The sequence below is a fragment of the Nicotiana sylvestris genome, chromosome 7 (assembly GCF_000393655.2).
Source record: "Nicotiana sylvestris chromosome 7, ASM39365v2, whole genome shotgun sequence".
NCBI lineage: Eukaryota > Viridiplantae > Streptophyta > Magnoliopsida > Solanales > Solanaceae > Nicotiana > Nicotiana sylvestris.
The window spans coordinates 11,506,366-11,521,314 of record NC_091063.1 but is presented as its reverse complement, the minus strand read 5'-3'; the positions used below and the strand labels follow the sequence as shown (position 1 = coordinate 11,521,314).

Genomic DNA, 14,949 nt, shown 5'->3' with positions numbered 1-14,949 from the left:
GATGAAATAAGTGCTGTGATGAATGTGGAAAACCCATTGAAAGCTGTGTTATTGAATCATGATGAGGATGAGAAGGAAGACTTGGTAGAATATGTCAATTCTTTGCAAGGAATGGGTTCATATACATATGAGCCCCGAAAACTTTCCTTGGATCTTAAGAACCGGAAGACTCTACCAACAAAGCCCTCAATTGAGGAGCCTCCCACATTGGAGTTGAAGCTCTTGCCTTTATACCTCAGGTATGAGTTCTTAGGCCCTTGTTCCACTTTACCTATTATTCTTTCCTCATGCTTAACTAACGTGCATGTAGAATATACCCTTGCGGTGCTCCAAAGAAGGAAGAAGGCAATAGGTTGGACATTGGCGGACATTCAGGGTATAAGCCCCTCCTTTTGCATGCACAAAATCAATTTGGAGGAGGATGCCAAACCCTCCATAGAACATCAAAGAAGGTTGAATGAGGCCATGCAAGAAGTAGTCAAGAAAGAGATCATCAAATGGTTCGATGCTGGGGTTGCCTACCCCATTTTTGATAGTTCATGGACGTCACCGGTACAATGTGTCCCAAAGAAGAGGGCATGACTGCGATTACAAATGACAACAATTAGTTGACCCCTACAAGAACTGTCACCGGTTGGAGAGTATGCATGGATTATAGGAAGCTCAACAAAGTGACTCGGAAAGACCATTTTCCGCTTCTATTTCTTGATCAAATGTTGGATAGGTTAGCCGGACGTGCTTAATATTGCTTCTTGGATGGGTATTCCGGATATAACCAGATTCTTATTGCACCTGAAGACCAATAAAAGACCACCTTCACTTGTCCGTATGACACATTTGCTTTCTCAAGGATGCCGTTTGGTTTATGTAACCCACCAGCTACTTTTCAGCGATGTATGATGGCAATATTCACAGATATGGTGGAGGACTTCCTCTAGGTTTTCATGGATGATTTCTCTGTTGTGGGGGATTCTTTTGAAGAGTGCTTGGATAATCTTGATAAGGTATTGGCACGTTGTGAAGAGACCAACCTTGTGCTTAATTGGGAGAAGTGTCACTTTATGGTTGAGGAGGGCATTGTACTCGGCCAAAAGATCTCCAAGAATGTTATTGAAGTGGATAAAGCAAAAATTGAAGTGAAATCAAAACTCCCTCTTCCTACTTCCGTCAAAGGAGTGAGGAGCTTTCTAGGTCATGCGGGATTTTACCGTCGGTTCATCAAGGATTTCTCAAAGGTGGTGAACCCCTTATGCAAGTTGTTGGAAAAATATGCTAAATTTGTCTTCAATGATGAGTGTATGAAGGCATTTGAGCTACTCAAGTATAGGCTGACTACCACTCCTATCATTACCGCACCAAATTGGAGCTTACCATTTGAGCTCATATGTGATGCTAGCGACGTGGCGGTAGGAGCGGTATTGGGGAAAATAATCAACAAGATATTCCATCCGCTCTACTATGCTAGTAAGACCATGAACGACGCCCAAGTCAACTATACGATGACCGAGAAAGAACTCTTAACCATTGTCTTTGCTATGGAAAATTTCCGCCCGTACCTCATGGGTTCCAAGTGATTGTTCACACCGATCACGCGACACTTTGTTATTTGATGGGTAAAAAGGACTCAAAGGCTAGATTGATGCGGTGGGTACTTCTTCTACAAGAATTTGATCTTGAAATCATAGATCGAAAAAGGGAGTGAGAATCAAGTGGCGGACCACTTGCCCCGTTTGGAAGAGGAGGGGAGGCCCCATGATGGCCTTGAGATCAATGATTCATTTCCGGATGAACAACTCCTTTCCATGTCTTTGACCTAGATGCCTTGGTTCGCCGATGTGGCTAACTATCTTGTGAGTAGAATTATCCCGAACAAGTCAAACCAAAGGAAGAAGCTCAAACAAGACTGATTGGATTATTATTAGGATGAGCCATATCTTTTCAAAATTTGCACTGATGGTGTTATCTAGAGATGTGTTCCAAAGGTCCTAAGCCGTGGATTCTATTGGCCTACCTTGTACAAAGATGCTAGTGAGCTTGTTAAGAGGTGTGATGATTGCCAAAGGGCCGGTAGAATTTCCAAGAAGAATGAGATGCCTCTCACCACCATCCTTGAGATTGATATTTTCGATGTGTGGCGCATCTACTTTATAGGTCCATTTGTGAGTTCGTGTGGGAACACCTATTTTCTTATTACTGTGGATTACGTTTCCAAATGGGTTGAACCTGTGGCTTTGCGCAACAATGAAGCATGGAGTGTGGTGGCTTTCTTTAAGAAAAACATATTCATGAGGTTTGACACCCCAAGGGCCATCATTAGTGATGGGGGTTCTCATTTTTGCAATAAAGCCTTTGACACTTTACTCTCCAAGTATGGTGTCACTCACAGGGTGTTAACCCCCTATCACCCCCAGGCAAGTGGACAGGTTGTAGTCTCCAACAGGGAGATAAAGAGTATTCTGTCCAAGACTGTCAATGCAAGCCAGACTAATTGGTCAAGGAAACTTGATGATGCTTTATGGGCCTATAGAATAGCTTACAAGACTCCAATTGGTATGTCCCCGTATCAGTTGGTGTTTGGGAAAGCATTTCACCTTCTGGTGGAATTAGAGCATAAGGCCATGTGGGCGTTGAAGAAGTTGAACCTTGAGTGGGATGCAACTGCCAATCTTCGGGTGGAGCAGTTGAATGAACTTGATGAGTTCCAGTTCCATGCTTACTCCAATTCGTCATTGTATAAGGACAAGATGAAGTACTTACATAATAAGTATATTTGCAACAGAGAATTCAAAGAAGGTGACCTTGTTCTCTTATTCAACTGTCGGTTACAGATGTTTCCGGGAAAGCTAAAGTCAAAGTGGAGTTGTCCCTTTGAAGTGGTACATGTGACTCCTTTTGGTGCTCTAGATTTGAAAAAATAAGAATGGTGAGATCTTTAGAGTCAATGGAACTGGGTGAAGCTCTACCTTGGCAAGATTGATAAGAGCCACGTTGCGGTATTGATGCATTTCAAATGAGTGATTGTAACATGTGTCGTACCGCGGCGTTAAATCAAGCGCTTCTTGGGAGGCAACCCATATGCTTTTCTTTCTTTTGATTTTCTTCTTAGATTACGCATTATTTTGTAGTAACTGGTTGTGAAGTGTATGTAGGAATTGTTTGTGCAGTGCAGGAAATTGACAAGGAAAAAATTGGCTAAGTAGTGAAATTTCGCGGACCGCGCCCAAAATTATGCAGACCGCGCAAGCACTTTGCGGCCGCACAAATCTGCGTGCAGTCGCGCAGTTGGATGACGGAAATTGCCAACTCTCTGAAACTGGCCTTTCAAAATTCCTTTAGAGTTCGCGACCGCTTTTAAAATTTTCCGAACTATACAATTTGTACGGCCGCTGCCAATTTTTCGTGGACCGCGCCTAGGAGTCTAATGTTGAGCTACAAAAAGGTAAAGAGTGCGGACCACGACAAAATTTTACGGCCTCACTCAGGTAAGTCGGTGGGGGTCACTGGCTTTAGAGTATAAATATACCTTTTTGGAGCTATTCACACTTTACGAACCCTGTCCTCTCAAGCACGCCTAAAGCACTGTGCACTTGTTCTTGCTTTCAATCTCATCCAATTTTAATCAAGTGTTCATTTCCTACTACTTTTCACAATTGGTATGTTCATTTCAATGATTTAATTTCATCCTTTTCTTTTCTTTTCTCTTTGTTTTAATTTTCCTTTTTAGTTAAGGTTAGATTCATGCCATAATGTCAAAATAATGCTTAATCTTTGCTTAAAAAAAATATTTGGGTAGTGTTTGTATGCATAAGAGGGGCTGAGGTTAGTAGCTTTGCATGCATAATTACCATAAATCTTGTACAATTAGTGAAAACCCTATTTACAAGTGTTCATCAGTGCCGAAGTAATTTGAACTTCGCTAAAACACCTTTTTTTGTGTGGTCTGCGATAGGGTATGCGACCGCTTATAAAATTGTGCGATCCTCAATACACTAGTTCCAAATTTTGTGCGGTCCGTGATTGATCTTTCGCGACCGCACTCAATTTTGTGCGGTCCGCGCATTTGAACTTTAGAGACCCAACAAAGTGTTTACGCAGCCACACTTAAAATTGTGCGGTCCACTTGGGTGTTATGTGGCCGTGCTCAATTTTATGCGATTCGTGGTTGGGTAACTTCAGAGAGCCAGTAGTCTGAACCTGGTATCTCCACGGCCGCATTCAATTTTGTGCGGTCCGTGACGGGCAGTCCACGGTCGCACTCACTTTTGTGCGGTCCGCGCTGCCCTGTTCTGAGAGGCACAAAGTGTAATTCATTAACACATGTTGAAACCCAATTCTAACTGACTTTCACTAGTGTGTTGCATACAATAGTGCATTCTCGAGGTCGAGGTGATACTTCCAAAAGGAGGGCAGAACCCTCCCGAGGCTGGGGTCGACGCAAATCCAACTTACCTCTGTCAATTCAAAAGATAATCGACAAGAAAGCAACTACCAATAGAGCCCGGACACTTCGGAGACTAGTGAGTATGTCCCCTCCGAGGAAGCTTCTGAAGGAAACTACGGGCAAGCACAACCGGAAGTCCAGTCCCAACAAATCCCCAAATAATTCCCGGGGAGATTGCATTTGGTTGATTAGTCCTCCTTCTCCGAGGGTTCATCTGAGGGTTCGAAAGAGGGTAGTAAAGATTCTGAACCCTCTCCCTCATATTTTGTCTCAGCTGCAATCAATTTAAATGATGATGATGAAGTCCCGGATTTCGGGAGAGGGGGTGATACAATGGTGGGAGGCATGGCTAGATCAAGGAAGCTGGAGGTTTGGGCTGATAGGTTTTTCAGTGAGAAGGCATATTCCAAATTCCGAGAATGGTGGCACCAAAGGTCGCTCACTCTTGAGCAACAATTCATAACCAATGACCTGAGCCAACATAATCCAAATGTTCTAAAGTAATTCGCGTAGAGAAAAAGACGGGAATGGTTCACTGGCCCTGTGCTAGATGCCAATGAATACCTCATCAAGGAATTTTATACCAATATTGCCCACATCAAAAAGAGTACCAAAGTGACGAATGTCCGGAACTTGAAAATCCTATTTGATGGACAAGCTTTGAACAAATATGTAGGGTTTGAGAAGGTTGAAGTGGTGCAATACCTGGAGAAGCTAGCCTTGGGTGAGGCAGTTTGCCCATGGCTAGCTGAGTTACTTGCTATTCCGTGGAAAACACCTGCATGGCTCACAACAGGAGTGCCAATTATCAGAGCCACCCTTAACTTTGAAGCAAAAGGGTGGCAAACATCTTCTTAACCCATGCCAGCATGAGAATGTCCTCCCAATTTCCCGGGCAGTATTGGTAGCTTCTATCATGGCAGGCTATCCTATTAATATACCTGATCTCCTATAACATCTCCAATGCAGTCCAGAAATAAGAAAGATCGTATCCCTACCCCAACTTCCTCATTGAGTATTTCAAAGATCAAGGGGTAGAGTCGATACATTTTGATGTGTAGGTGAAGGCTAAAAAGCCTTTCTCATGGTATCACCTCCAGTGCGGACAACCCTAAGTTCAAGGGTAAAGCCACTACCTCCACTGGCCAGTCTGAAGAGCTAGGGGTATTGGCCACTGGATCAGTTGTCGAGCCTTCCACAGCAGTAGCCATGCCTCCTCCATCTTCCGGCCCATCTATCTCAGCGCCACTGTCAATGCCTTCATCTTCTATCTACCCTCAGACTGCACTGAAGGTTTCCCAGACATTCTCCAGTTACAACAACTGGATGCAAGAAGCTACCACAAAGCTGACTATCATATCCAGTGCAGTGGCAACACAGTCTTCAGCCCTAGTAGAGCTTCAGGTACCTTCATCAGTAGAGGACTCATTGAAGAAGATTCTGGACAACCAAAAGAAGATCCTGGAGACTCTTGATACACATGGGAAGGTCATTGCAGACCTGACCAAGCAGGTTAGGAAGATGAAGAAGTCTCAGGCCTCAATGAAGTCCATGGAGAAGCTGGCTAAGGAGGTTGAGAAGATTGCACATGCAGAAGACTTGCCAATGGACATTCTCATGGAGGAGACAGCACCAGTAGCACATGAAGCAGAGCCCGATTCCCTAGGGGTAGCAGCCTGCCAGTCTGGGGAGCCAGCTGCAGTATCACACACTGCTGAGGAGCTGATTCAGATGCTCAGCAACCCCGTAGTCCCCCAGTCATAGGATGTGGAGATTCAGTTAGAGGAGATGGAGGGTGCTGATGTTGAAGACCCGATGCAGATAGAGACCATATAAGGAGTTTTCTTTACTCTCTACCCCTTTTACCTGTTCTTTTTTGTTTTGAGCATTAAGGACAATGCTATTTTTCATTTGGGGGTGGTCCATTTTGATTTGATGACATTCATTTGGTATGTAATAACCATTACAATATTTTTCTTTATCTTTATTTTTCTTTATTTTCACTTTTAGTATGTATATATTCGTTATTTTCACTTTTGTTATGTATAAATTTTACCTTTTGATGTATATATTCATTTTTATTTATGTATATATTCGCTTTACCTCAACTTTGTATATATTCAGTTTAATTTCCGTAGTTCACTTCATAACTTCTTTCGTTATTTTTCCTTAGTAGCATAGCTTCTTATTTCCTTTAGCAACTTCTTTTTAAGTTGTTAGCTTATTTTTTACGTTTTATGTGAACAATAATCCTTTGGTTTTCTTAATGCCACGATTCTTTCCAAAGGCGGATGTTATGTGAACTGGGTAGCTCTTCCCAACGATAGATGGCGTGACAATCTTCTTAAGGGATTAAGTCTGTTTTCTTTATGTTTTGGTATATATAGTAGTAATGAATAAAAGTGTCTCAAGCAGCTGAGACACAAGTGATTGGTACTAACACATTTACCTTCGATCTTATGGTTAGAAACAAGTGATTGGCAAATAATAGCTCTAGTTGTGACCTTTAGACTCTTGTGTTAACTATAACAATCATCGAGTGGTTTCTTTGAGCCATTTGTGATGTTCAATCTTAGATAGGGTTGTTATGGGCCCTCGACTCTGTCTATTTAACAATCCAGTAGCTTGGGAGGTGAGGTATTAAACTGCAAGTCCAAGTTCCGTACTAATAAGTCTAGAACTTGCCCTGAATGTTTGTCTAAATGAAATTCTAAGTGTAGCTCGACTTGAGAAATGATTGTAGGATCTCCTTGATCCAATTTGAAACTTGAAAGCTTCCGTATCCTACCAATATGATATCCCTAGTCAATCCCTTTGAGTCGAATCCCTTTTTCTTTCAATAACCATGTTACAAGCCTTTATCCATTCTATAATGACCCTCTCTTGGCACCCGATCTTTCCTCAGCATTCTTGATAAAAAATTGGCAAAAGCATAAGTTTGGGGGAGAGACGAGGAATGTGAAAGTGATAAAAGGTACAAAGAACAAAAATAAATGAAGAAAAATGAAGGCAAAAAAATTAAGAAAGGCTAAAAAAAAGAAATATGTCAAAAAGAAAGTGAAAGTTGAAAGGGGTTCAAAGAAAGCAATGATGAAAGGCATGAAATGATTAGAAAAGGAGAAAAAGGATTTTCATGAGCAAGAAGGAGTGACAGTGTGTCTCTCTAGTTCCCCTAAGGAAGAAAAAAGTGACTCAAAGAGTCAAGGAAGTATGAGCCGAAATGAGAAAATGGAGTGCTTAAGGAAAGATGAAACCATCATATGCCGATAAGGCCTACCTTGATCAAAAAGCCTTCATTACATTCCCGCAAAATCCCTATATGATTTCTAGTAAAGTGAGCTTACATTAGTGATGATTTACATAAGGGGAAAGCTTATGGTACTTAGAGCCAGACGTGTGACATTCTTTTGAGAGAGATGGGGGTACTTCTTTTGAGTAAGAATGCGGACCACGATCAGAATTATGCGGCCGAGAAAGCAAGAATGCGGCCGGGATTAGAATTACACGGCCGCACAACCTCCACAGGGTTATTTTTGTTCGAAAATTTTAGCTTAGTATAAATAGAACTTTTTCTCAATTTTAGGTTATGTTATGTATTATCTGAGCACGTGAGATGGTTGTACATTCTGTTTTGGGTAATTTTGTACTAGAATTATCTTCAACATTAGATTTTCATATTTTAATCTAGTATTATGAATCTTATCTTCTTTTTATCTTTGATTTCTGTTATTTCCATGAGTAGCTAGACCCATATCTAGGGTTGTGACCAAACTCTAGTGTGGATATTTAATGGGTATTGAATTCTAGGGCTTAAATGTGTATGGGTTAGTGACATTTAGCCTAGTTCTTGCTAGAACTATAGAATTAATGGTTGCGAACACTGATTCATGCCTTTATGACTTAGTCTCTGCTTGAGAAAGATGGATTAAGTCTAGGAAAACTAGGGTAGCAAGGAATTGGGGTAAACTCAAGATATTGATAGCCCCAATTAAAGGGTTAAACCTAGAGATAGTAATACCCGACTTGAGCTAATATCACTTGAATTATATGAATACCCATTTGGACTTGAGAAAGTCAATTGGGCAAAATCACTCAAACTACCGAGAGGTATAAAGTGAGCACTTGGGTGTGATAGCTATATTACGACCCCATTTTAATCAAGCTTGTCCTAGATTCTTGCTACCCATTAGATATCCACCTATGTAGAAGTCATTACCCTAGTCTCTTTAACCCCTTGAAAATCAACAACAAAAACATTATACTTAGATTCAAATATTGCATACAATATAATAGAGTTAGAAGTAGAATCAATCCCAAAGTGTGTGGAAGTGTAATTAGACTCATAGCCCACATCTAGATTAGATATAAACCTAATTCCAATTATTAACTCCTTGTGGATTCAATCCCGACCTAGTTGGGTTAAACCTATATCGACCACCCTCTTTACTCAATAGTAATGTAGGTTTGGACCCGATCAGCTACGAGCAAAGCAATTCCAGATATTCAGTAAAGGCAGCTCATGCTTAGAGTGGGGTATGAAAGGCGAATATTTAAAATGGAAGGAGAAAGGAGGCCCCTAAAAGAGCAACTTGGAAAGAGTAAAGTTGGTAAGTGTGGTGTGCACTCGAAGAAGGCAGAAAAAAATCTCTCAACATGGGCGTACAAAGGAGGTCTCGACTTCAATGCAGAACCCGACTGGATGAATCAGGGAAAGTTCCTTTAGCTCTTGGTTTTTTATTTGTGTATCATGGGGATATGCATCAATTTAAAGTGTGGGGTGGAGAATGTATATATGTATATGTGTGGTTGTAATCGTTTCTTTTGAATTGTTTTTGACTTTTTGTGGCGATGAATTTCCCTGGCTGTCTTCTTGCGGGATTAATGTCGAAGAAAAAATATTTTGTTTTCTTAGGTAGTGTAACAATTTCCTCTTGGTTTTTCTTTGTGTTGTGATTCTTTTCGAAGGGTTTTGTTTGAATCACGTGTAGTTAGTTTCTCTTTTATTAGTATTAACAAAGTCTTGTGCTATGTATTAAATGGAGATGACTTTTATTGACGTTGTTGTGCCTTGAGAGTAGTGAGTGCCTTTGTTGTAATGCCTACGCTCAGTTCTAGACTCATAGATAAGTGCCTTAAATTTGTTGATTTTGACTTTTCTTAACTGCTTTGACTAGATAGTCGGGATATATCCGATCCTGAGTGAGTTATGTGTCAATGTGTGTGAGGTTTCTGTGATATTCTGTGGATGTCATTTGATGTCTAGAACTTGCCCTGTGTGTTTGCAAAGCCAAATAATAGTCTTGTTCAGTCTAGGGAGTGATATAGACACTTCTTTATTGAGCCAATTATATGTCTATAACTCACCTAATTGTTGTGTATCCTAATTAGCCCCTTTGAGCCTGTAATCATACTTCTTTGGCAACCATACTGCAAGCCTAATCCATTTCGTATGAATTGACTATCTATTTGAATCTTTTACCTCTCTTGATCACTTAAAATTTTTATGATCCTATGAAAGCTAAAGTTGAGATATGCTCGGGTTTTTAAGTGGAACTATTGAAAAAGGAGAAAGGTGCATTATTTGAAAAAAATGGTGAGAGCCACTTGTAGAGAATTAAAAGAAAAAAAAAGAGTGAGTGTGCTTGTAAAGAAAAAAAAGAAGTTAGAAAAGAAAAAAATGAATCCCATGCTATTGGTAGTTCTCATCTTGTTTGTGCTTAAAGATATTGGGAGCTTGATGCTATTATGTATGAAAGTTGGGGTTTGGTTCAACATAAGTGTGGGATTTGGATTTGTGAAGTTGTATGTATTAAAGTGCTTAGGGAGGTGTAATCACTATATCCAAATGTATCCTACCCGTTGCGTAGCTTATATTACAACCAATTAAAGTCCTACTTGATCTTTCACTGAATAAGCTAAATTAGTAGAGTATTACACTACGGGCAAGCCTATGGTACTTTCTTTGTGGCGCATGAATTTTATTTTTGAGAATGAGTTAATTCTTTCTATCTTGAGTTCCTACTTGTTCTGGAATTTTATTGTGTGTGCAACTACTCTCTATCTTTGGTATGAGGGCATATGATTTGCGAAGGAAATGTAATATCTTTGGCCTCTGTGTTAGAGTAAGTGAGCAGATTTTTGAAAAATACGTGGAGCTTTTGAGTCGAGTCTTGAGGCTAGGATGTTATGATAGGGTGCTAATCCACTTTAAATATTCTTGGCATGATGCATTAGGGAAGTTCTCATATAAGAAGGTTGTCTCTATGTAAAGTTCACTTTGATTGCTCGAGGACGAGCAATGGTCTAAGTGTGAGGTATTGATGGTAGGCTAGAATCCCGTATTTTAGTCATAGTTTGCACTCCAATTACAGCATTTTACTTGTATTTGAGCTTAAATGTTAGTGTATTACACTTCTTATGTGTTTTATGCCTTGCAGGAAGTGATTGAGCTATTAAGATAATTTGGATCTAATTTGAATAAGTTGGAGCTTTGAAATCCGAGTAAAAGCTCAAGAAATTAACTCGAGATCACATTCGGGAGTTGAGGGCTAAGTTTGGATGCCAAAAAGTGAGAAAACAAAATTACTCACTAATGTGGTGCATGGGGCAGTGCATGGGGAGGTGCATGGCGCACCGCGCCAGTATATTTTCGCGGTCCAATTGTCCTAATTTGGCTTGAAAAAGGTAGTTTCGTCCGGGCTCATTCCTACATGGTATAAATACACCAAAAACGCGAATTTTAAAGGACTTTTGACTTGGGAAGCTTGAGGAGAGAATTGGAGGTTACAAGACACGGGATTTCATCACCTTTCCATCAATTCAATACGGGAGTTTGGATTGTAACGTTAGATTGATGTTTTTTGATTCTTTAATTATATTTGTGATGACTTCTTCCATGATTATGGAGTTGTTTCCTTAGGGTTTGACGGATATGGTGTTTTGATAAATATCTGTGGATTTTAAATCTAGTTCATGCTTGAATTTTTTTATGAAGTTTTGAATTTTTGCAACTTTATTCGTTAGGTTATTTAATCGAAAGAGGAATATCTTGGTTATTATATTTGCATTATTTGATTTGATTTAATTAATTAATTCTCTTAAGTAATCGGAAGAGCTTATTGAATGGTTGATTAAATCGAGTTAGGAGAATATTCGAGAGACGTTTTCCTAAGGACCACTCCATTAACGCATGCCTGCATACTTCACAGTGCTTATATTAGTTCACCTCGTAGAGTTAAGGTTTAATCGAGAGAAGACTGACTACACGTTTGAACTAATCATTGAGTGAATTCGTGAGAATCATTAGAATATTAGAGTGGATTAAACTAGAGTTAAATCCCAAACAGTTATCTTGTACCTATCCTGTCAAACCCTTATTCCTGAAATTGATAAGAAACCAACTCTACGAATCTCCAATTCCTTGTCATCAATTGTCAATTGCTTTATTTTAGTAGTTAAACATAGTTCATAATCATTTAACTCAAGTGTTGATCCTCCTGAATAGCAAGAAATTACTCGAACATTGTTTAAATCCAATCCTTGTGGAGACGATATTTTACTGTACTATCTTTGATTAGCGAGCATCCATTTTGTGTTGTGTTTTATACTCGTCAAGGCTCTGACTTCTCTCTTCAATTATTATATCCCCCTAGCAAGAACTCACTACCTTCACCACTACGAAAACTGCCCGATCCACTGGATCCTACGGTAGCACCAATGGATATTGAATCTTCTTCAATGAAAAAATCCTTCAAAGAAGTCCTAGTGGACAATCACTTGACAATGTCAAGAGTCTATCACCCAAATTATCACCAAGAGGAGGCAGCTCTGAAGGCTCAATTGGAAGAAGAAATTGCTGAGGAAATTATTATGACCAAAAAATAAGAGTATATCACCTTGGAGGTTCTCAGTGAACATTAAGGTATTTTGAAAGAAAATTCCCCACCACTTACTCAAACTAAAACTACAGCAAGTATGGTGCCCCAATGAGCATTTAACGATCATCAACTTGGGCTGGGATTACTTCATAGTGAAGTTTCTAGAAAACGTGAACATGGAAAAGGCCCTGCACGGAGGCCCATGGTTTGTTATGGGCCATTTCCTTTTAGTACGAAATTGGGAACCATATTTTGTTCTGGAAAAAGTCCAAGATCCAATCAACCGCCTTATGGATACAACTTTCCCAATAACTCACCTAGTTCTACGATAAAGAAATTCTAGAACATGTAGGAAGGAAAGTGGGGAAACTTTTGAAGATCGATACCTATACATCTGCCACCCTCAGAGGCAGATATGCAATGAATTGCATCCAAGTCCCCATATACATACCACTCAGAACTTCCATGTTAATAAGAGATCACATGCAATAAATTGAATATGGGGGGAGGAAATCATATGTAAGGGGTGTGGGAGGTTTGGTCATACAACGGGGAAAATGCCCGACTAGACAAGCTTTGGAATCTGCAGAGAAGCCAAAATGATATATGGAAGAACCACAACCAAAAGGAGGCAATGATTGGGTAACAGTGGAGTTCCCAAGACTGACTAGAAAGAAAGCAAGAGCACCTCAACCCCCAAAAGAAAAACATACAATAGCTCTGGTAGGTGGAACGGGAAGCAACCTAGTATCGCTGGTGACAGGTAAGGTCCCCATCAAGGGGACTTGGGGGAAGGGGGGGACAGGGCTGAAACCATAGCGGGCCATAGAGCTTAGGTCCAACGAAAAGCAAATAGGCCCATGACTTTGGGTTTAGATGGCCTTCTGACTTGGGCTTGAAGTGGGATGGTCAACAAAGTTTTGACCGAGACTTGAACCTATCTGAGGACAAGGCAATTAGCCCATATCATAGGCATGTGACCAAGCCCAATCCTTGGACTGGCCACATGAAGCCAACATACCAAAACAAAACACATGCCTCTCTGAAAGAGCACATGTTCCAAGGGAAAGCAGAAACAACTAATAGGGGTAAGTTTAAGATGCCTGTCTCTAACCCAAAAATGATACCAACTATCTTCTTTATTTGTAATGATTGAAAAATTTTATGCACAAAATCCAAATAAGGCAAGTGAAGCCTTAAAACCAACTGGAGTGATGCCTTCTACAATCCAACACCCTTCTACCTCTAACTGCTCTAATGGAAAACAATCAGAACAACATGCAACCACCCCCACAAATCCAAAACTTAGAAGGGGACCATTGCCTTTGATGGTGACAATAGCCCCACTACCATCAGACCACCTCCCTACTTCTTGGATGAAAATGGCACTGTGGGGGGCAACCTTCCCATTGACCTTCACAATAGGCTCAATGTCTACTATAGTAATCCAGAACCATTAACTAGCTAAGGTTGTCACTACATGCCTCAATCATGCAATATTGAACTACGTGCATCAACTGTGGCTGGCATCTTTGTTGCAAGCCCAAGTAGCACTCAACCAACAAACAATATCAACAAATCAGCTGAGTGCTCTGATGGATCAGATAAAACATTCTTTACCCTTCTTCCCTCTAGTAACACTAGGGTAGGAGATTGTAAGCCCCCATTCTCCCAATGGACACCAGCAATGATCATGACCCCATCATCAAGGGAAATTCAGATGGCACGATCAGAAAAGGTCCACAAGCACCTGCAAGCCTCCAACACAGAGCTGGAGGCTCTAATTGCAAATCTGGGAGTACCCAAAACAAAGTCCATGCTCTTGCAACAAGAGGAATTAATAGAATTCAGAGGGCCTGGGGGAGAAATTCCTATCCCACCATGCCCAAGGAGCATGAAACTGTACGGGGTAAGCCTAAGGTTAGCCTCAAATCCAAACTCATGAAACTAAACTGTAAGGCTAAGCGCAGTCATGACACAGGAAGACAAATAGGTCAGCCCTATAAAAGTGAACTTGGAGGCCACTCATGTGAAAGGGAAGGCCAAATTCCTGAAGAGGATGTCCCCACCACACCCCAAACTTGTTACAACCCATATTCACGTATGTTAGCTCATCCCATAAGGTAGTCGACATAAATCCATGAATATATTATCTTTAAGATGATAAGAAGTTAATCCTATTGGTCTTAAATGATACAAAGGTGTATAAGGGTGGTTAACAAGTATTAGAAGTTAAATGAATCAAGGATGTTGTCAGCCGTATTTTCGGGTAAACCTAGAGGTGCTTAATACACTCAAGAGGTAGTGTTTTAAGTTATTTGAATCATATAATATCCGTATCATAAGTCTTGAAGTCAAACGAGTTATGAGACAAAAGTCGACAAAAGTTATCGCAACTTAGGTTCATAATCTTACTTAAACATTATGTCAAATATTACTAAGCTTTTATCCCAATTTACTTAGACTTATGGGGTGATATACCCACAATATTGAAGATCTATGAGTCTAGTTTCCAACATATTAAACCTTTTATCAATACGATCTCAGAGTAGAGAGATATTCATATTTTTGCGAGACTGCGCCAAGCACCTCTCTATGGGGCCCACTTAGGCGGTTTAAGATATTTGGATA

The 14,949-nt window shown here is 40.3% G+C and overlaps 1 protein-coding gene across 1 annotated transcript; it reads left to right on the top strand.

Moving 5' to 3' along the window:
* The first annotated feature begins 944 nt into the window (after positions 1-944).
* Positions 945-2,918, top strand: LOC104250099 (uncharacterized). Its single transcript, XM_070151162.1, has 2 exons — positions 945-1,415; positions 1,968-2,918. Exons 1-2 carry the CDS (start codon positions 945-947, stop codon positions 2,916-2,918), a joined length of 1,422 nt encoding a protein of 473 aa, XP_070007263.1.
* Positions 2,919-14,949: the final 12,031 nt, after the last annotated feature.

Excerpts from the sequence above, each read along its gene's own strand:
- LOC104250099 (XM_070151162.1), top strand. The coding sequence starts at position 945 with ATGGATGATTTCTCTGTTGTGGGGGATTCTTTTGAAGAGTGCTTGGAT. Across the intron at positions 1,416-1,967 it reads GCGACGTGGCGGTAGGAGCG|AGATGTGTTCCAAAGGTCCT; the intron begins GTATTGGGGAAA and ends GGTGTTATCTAG.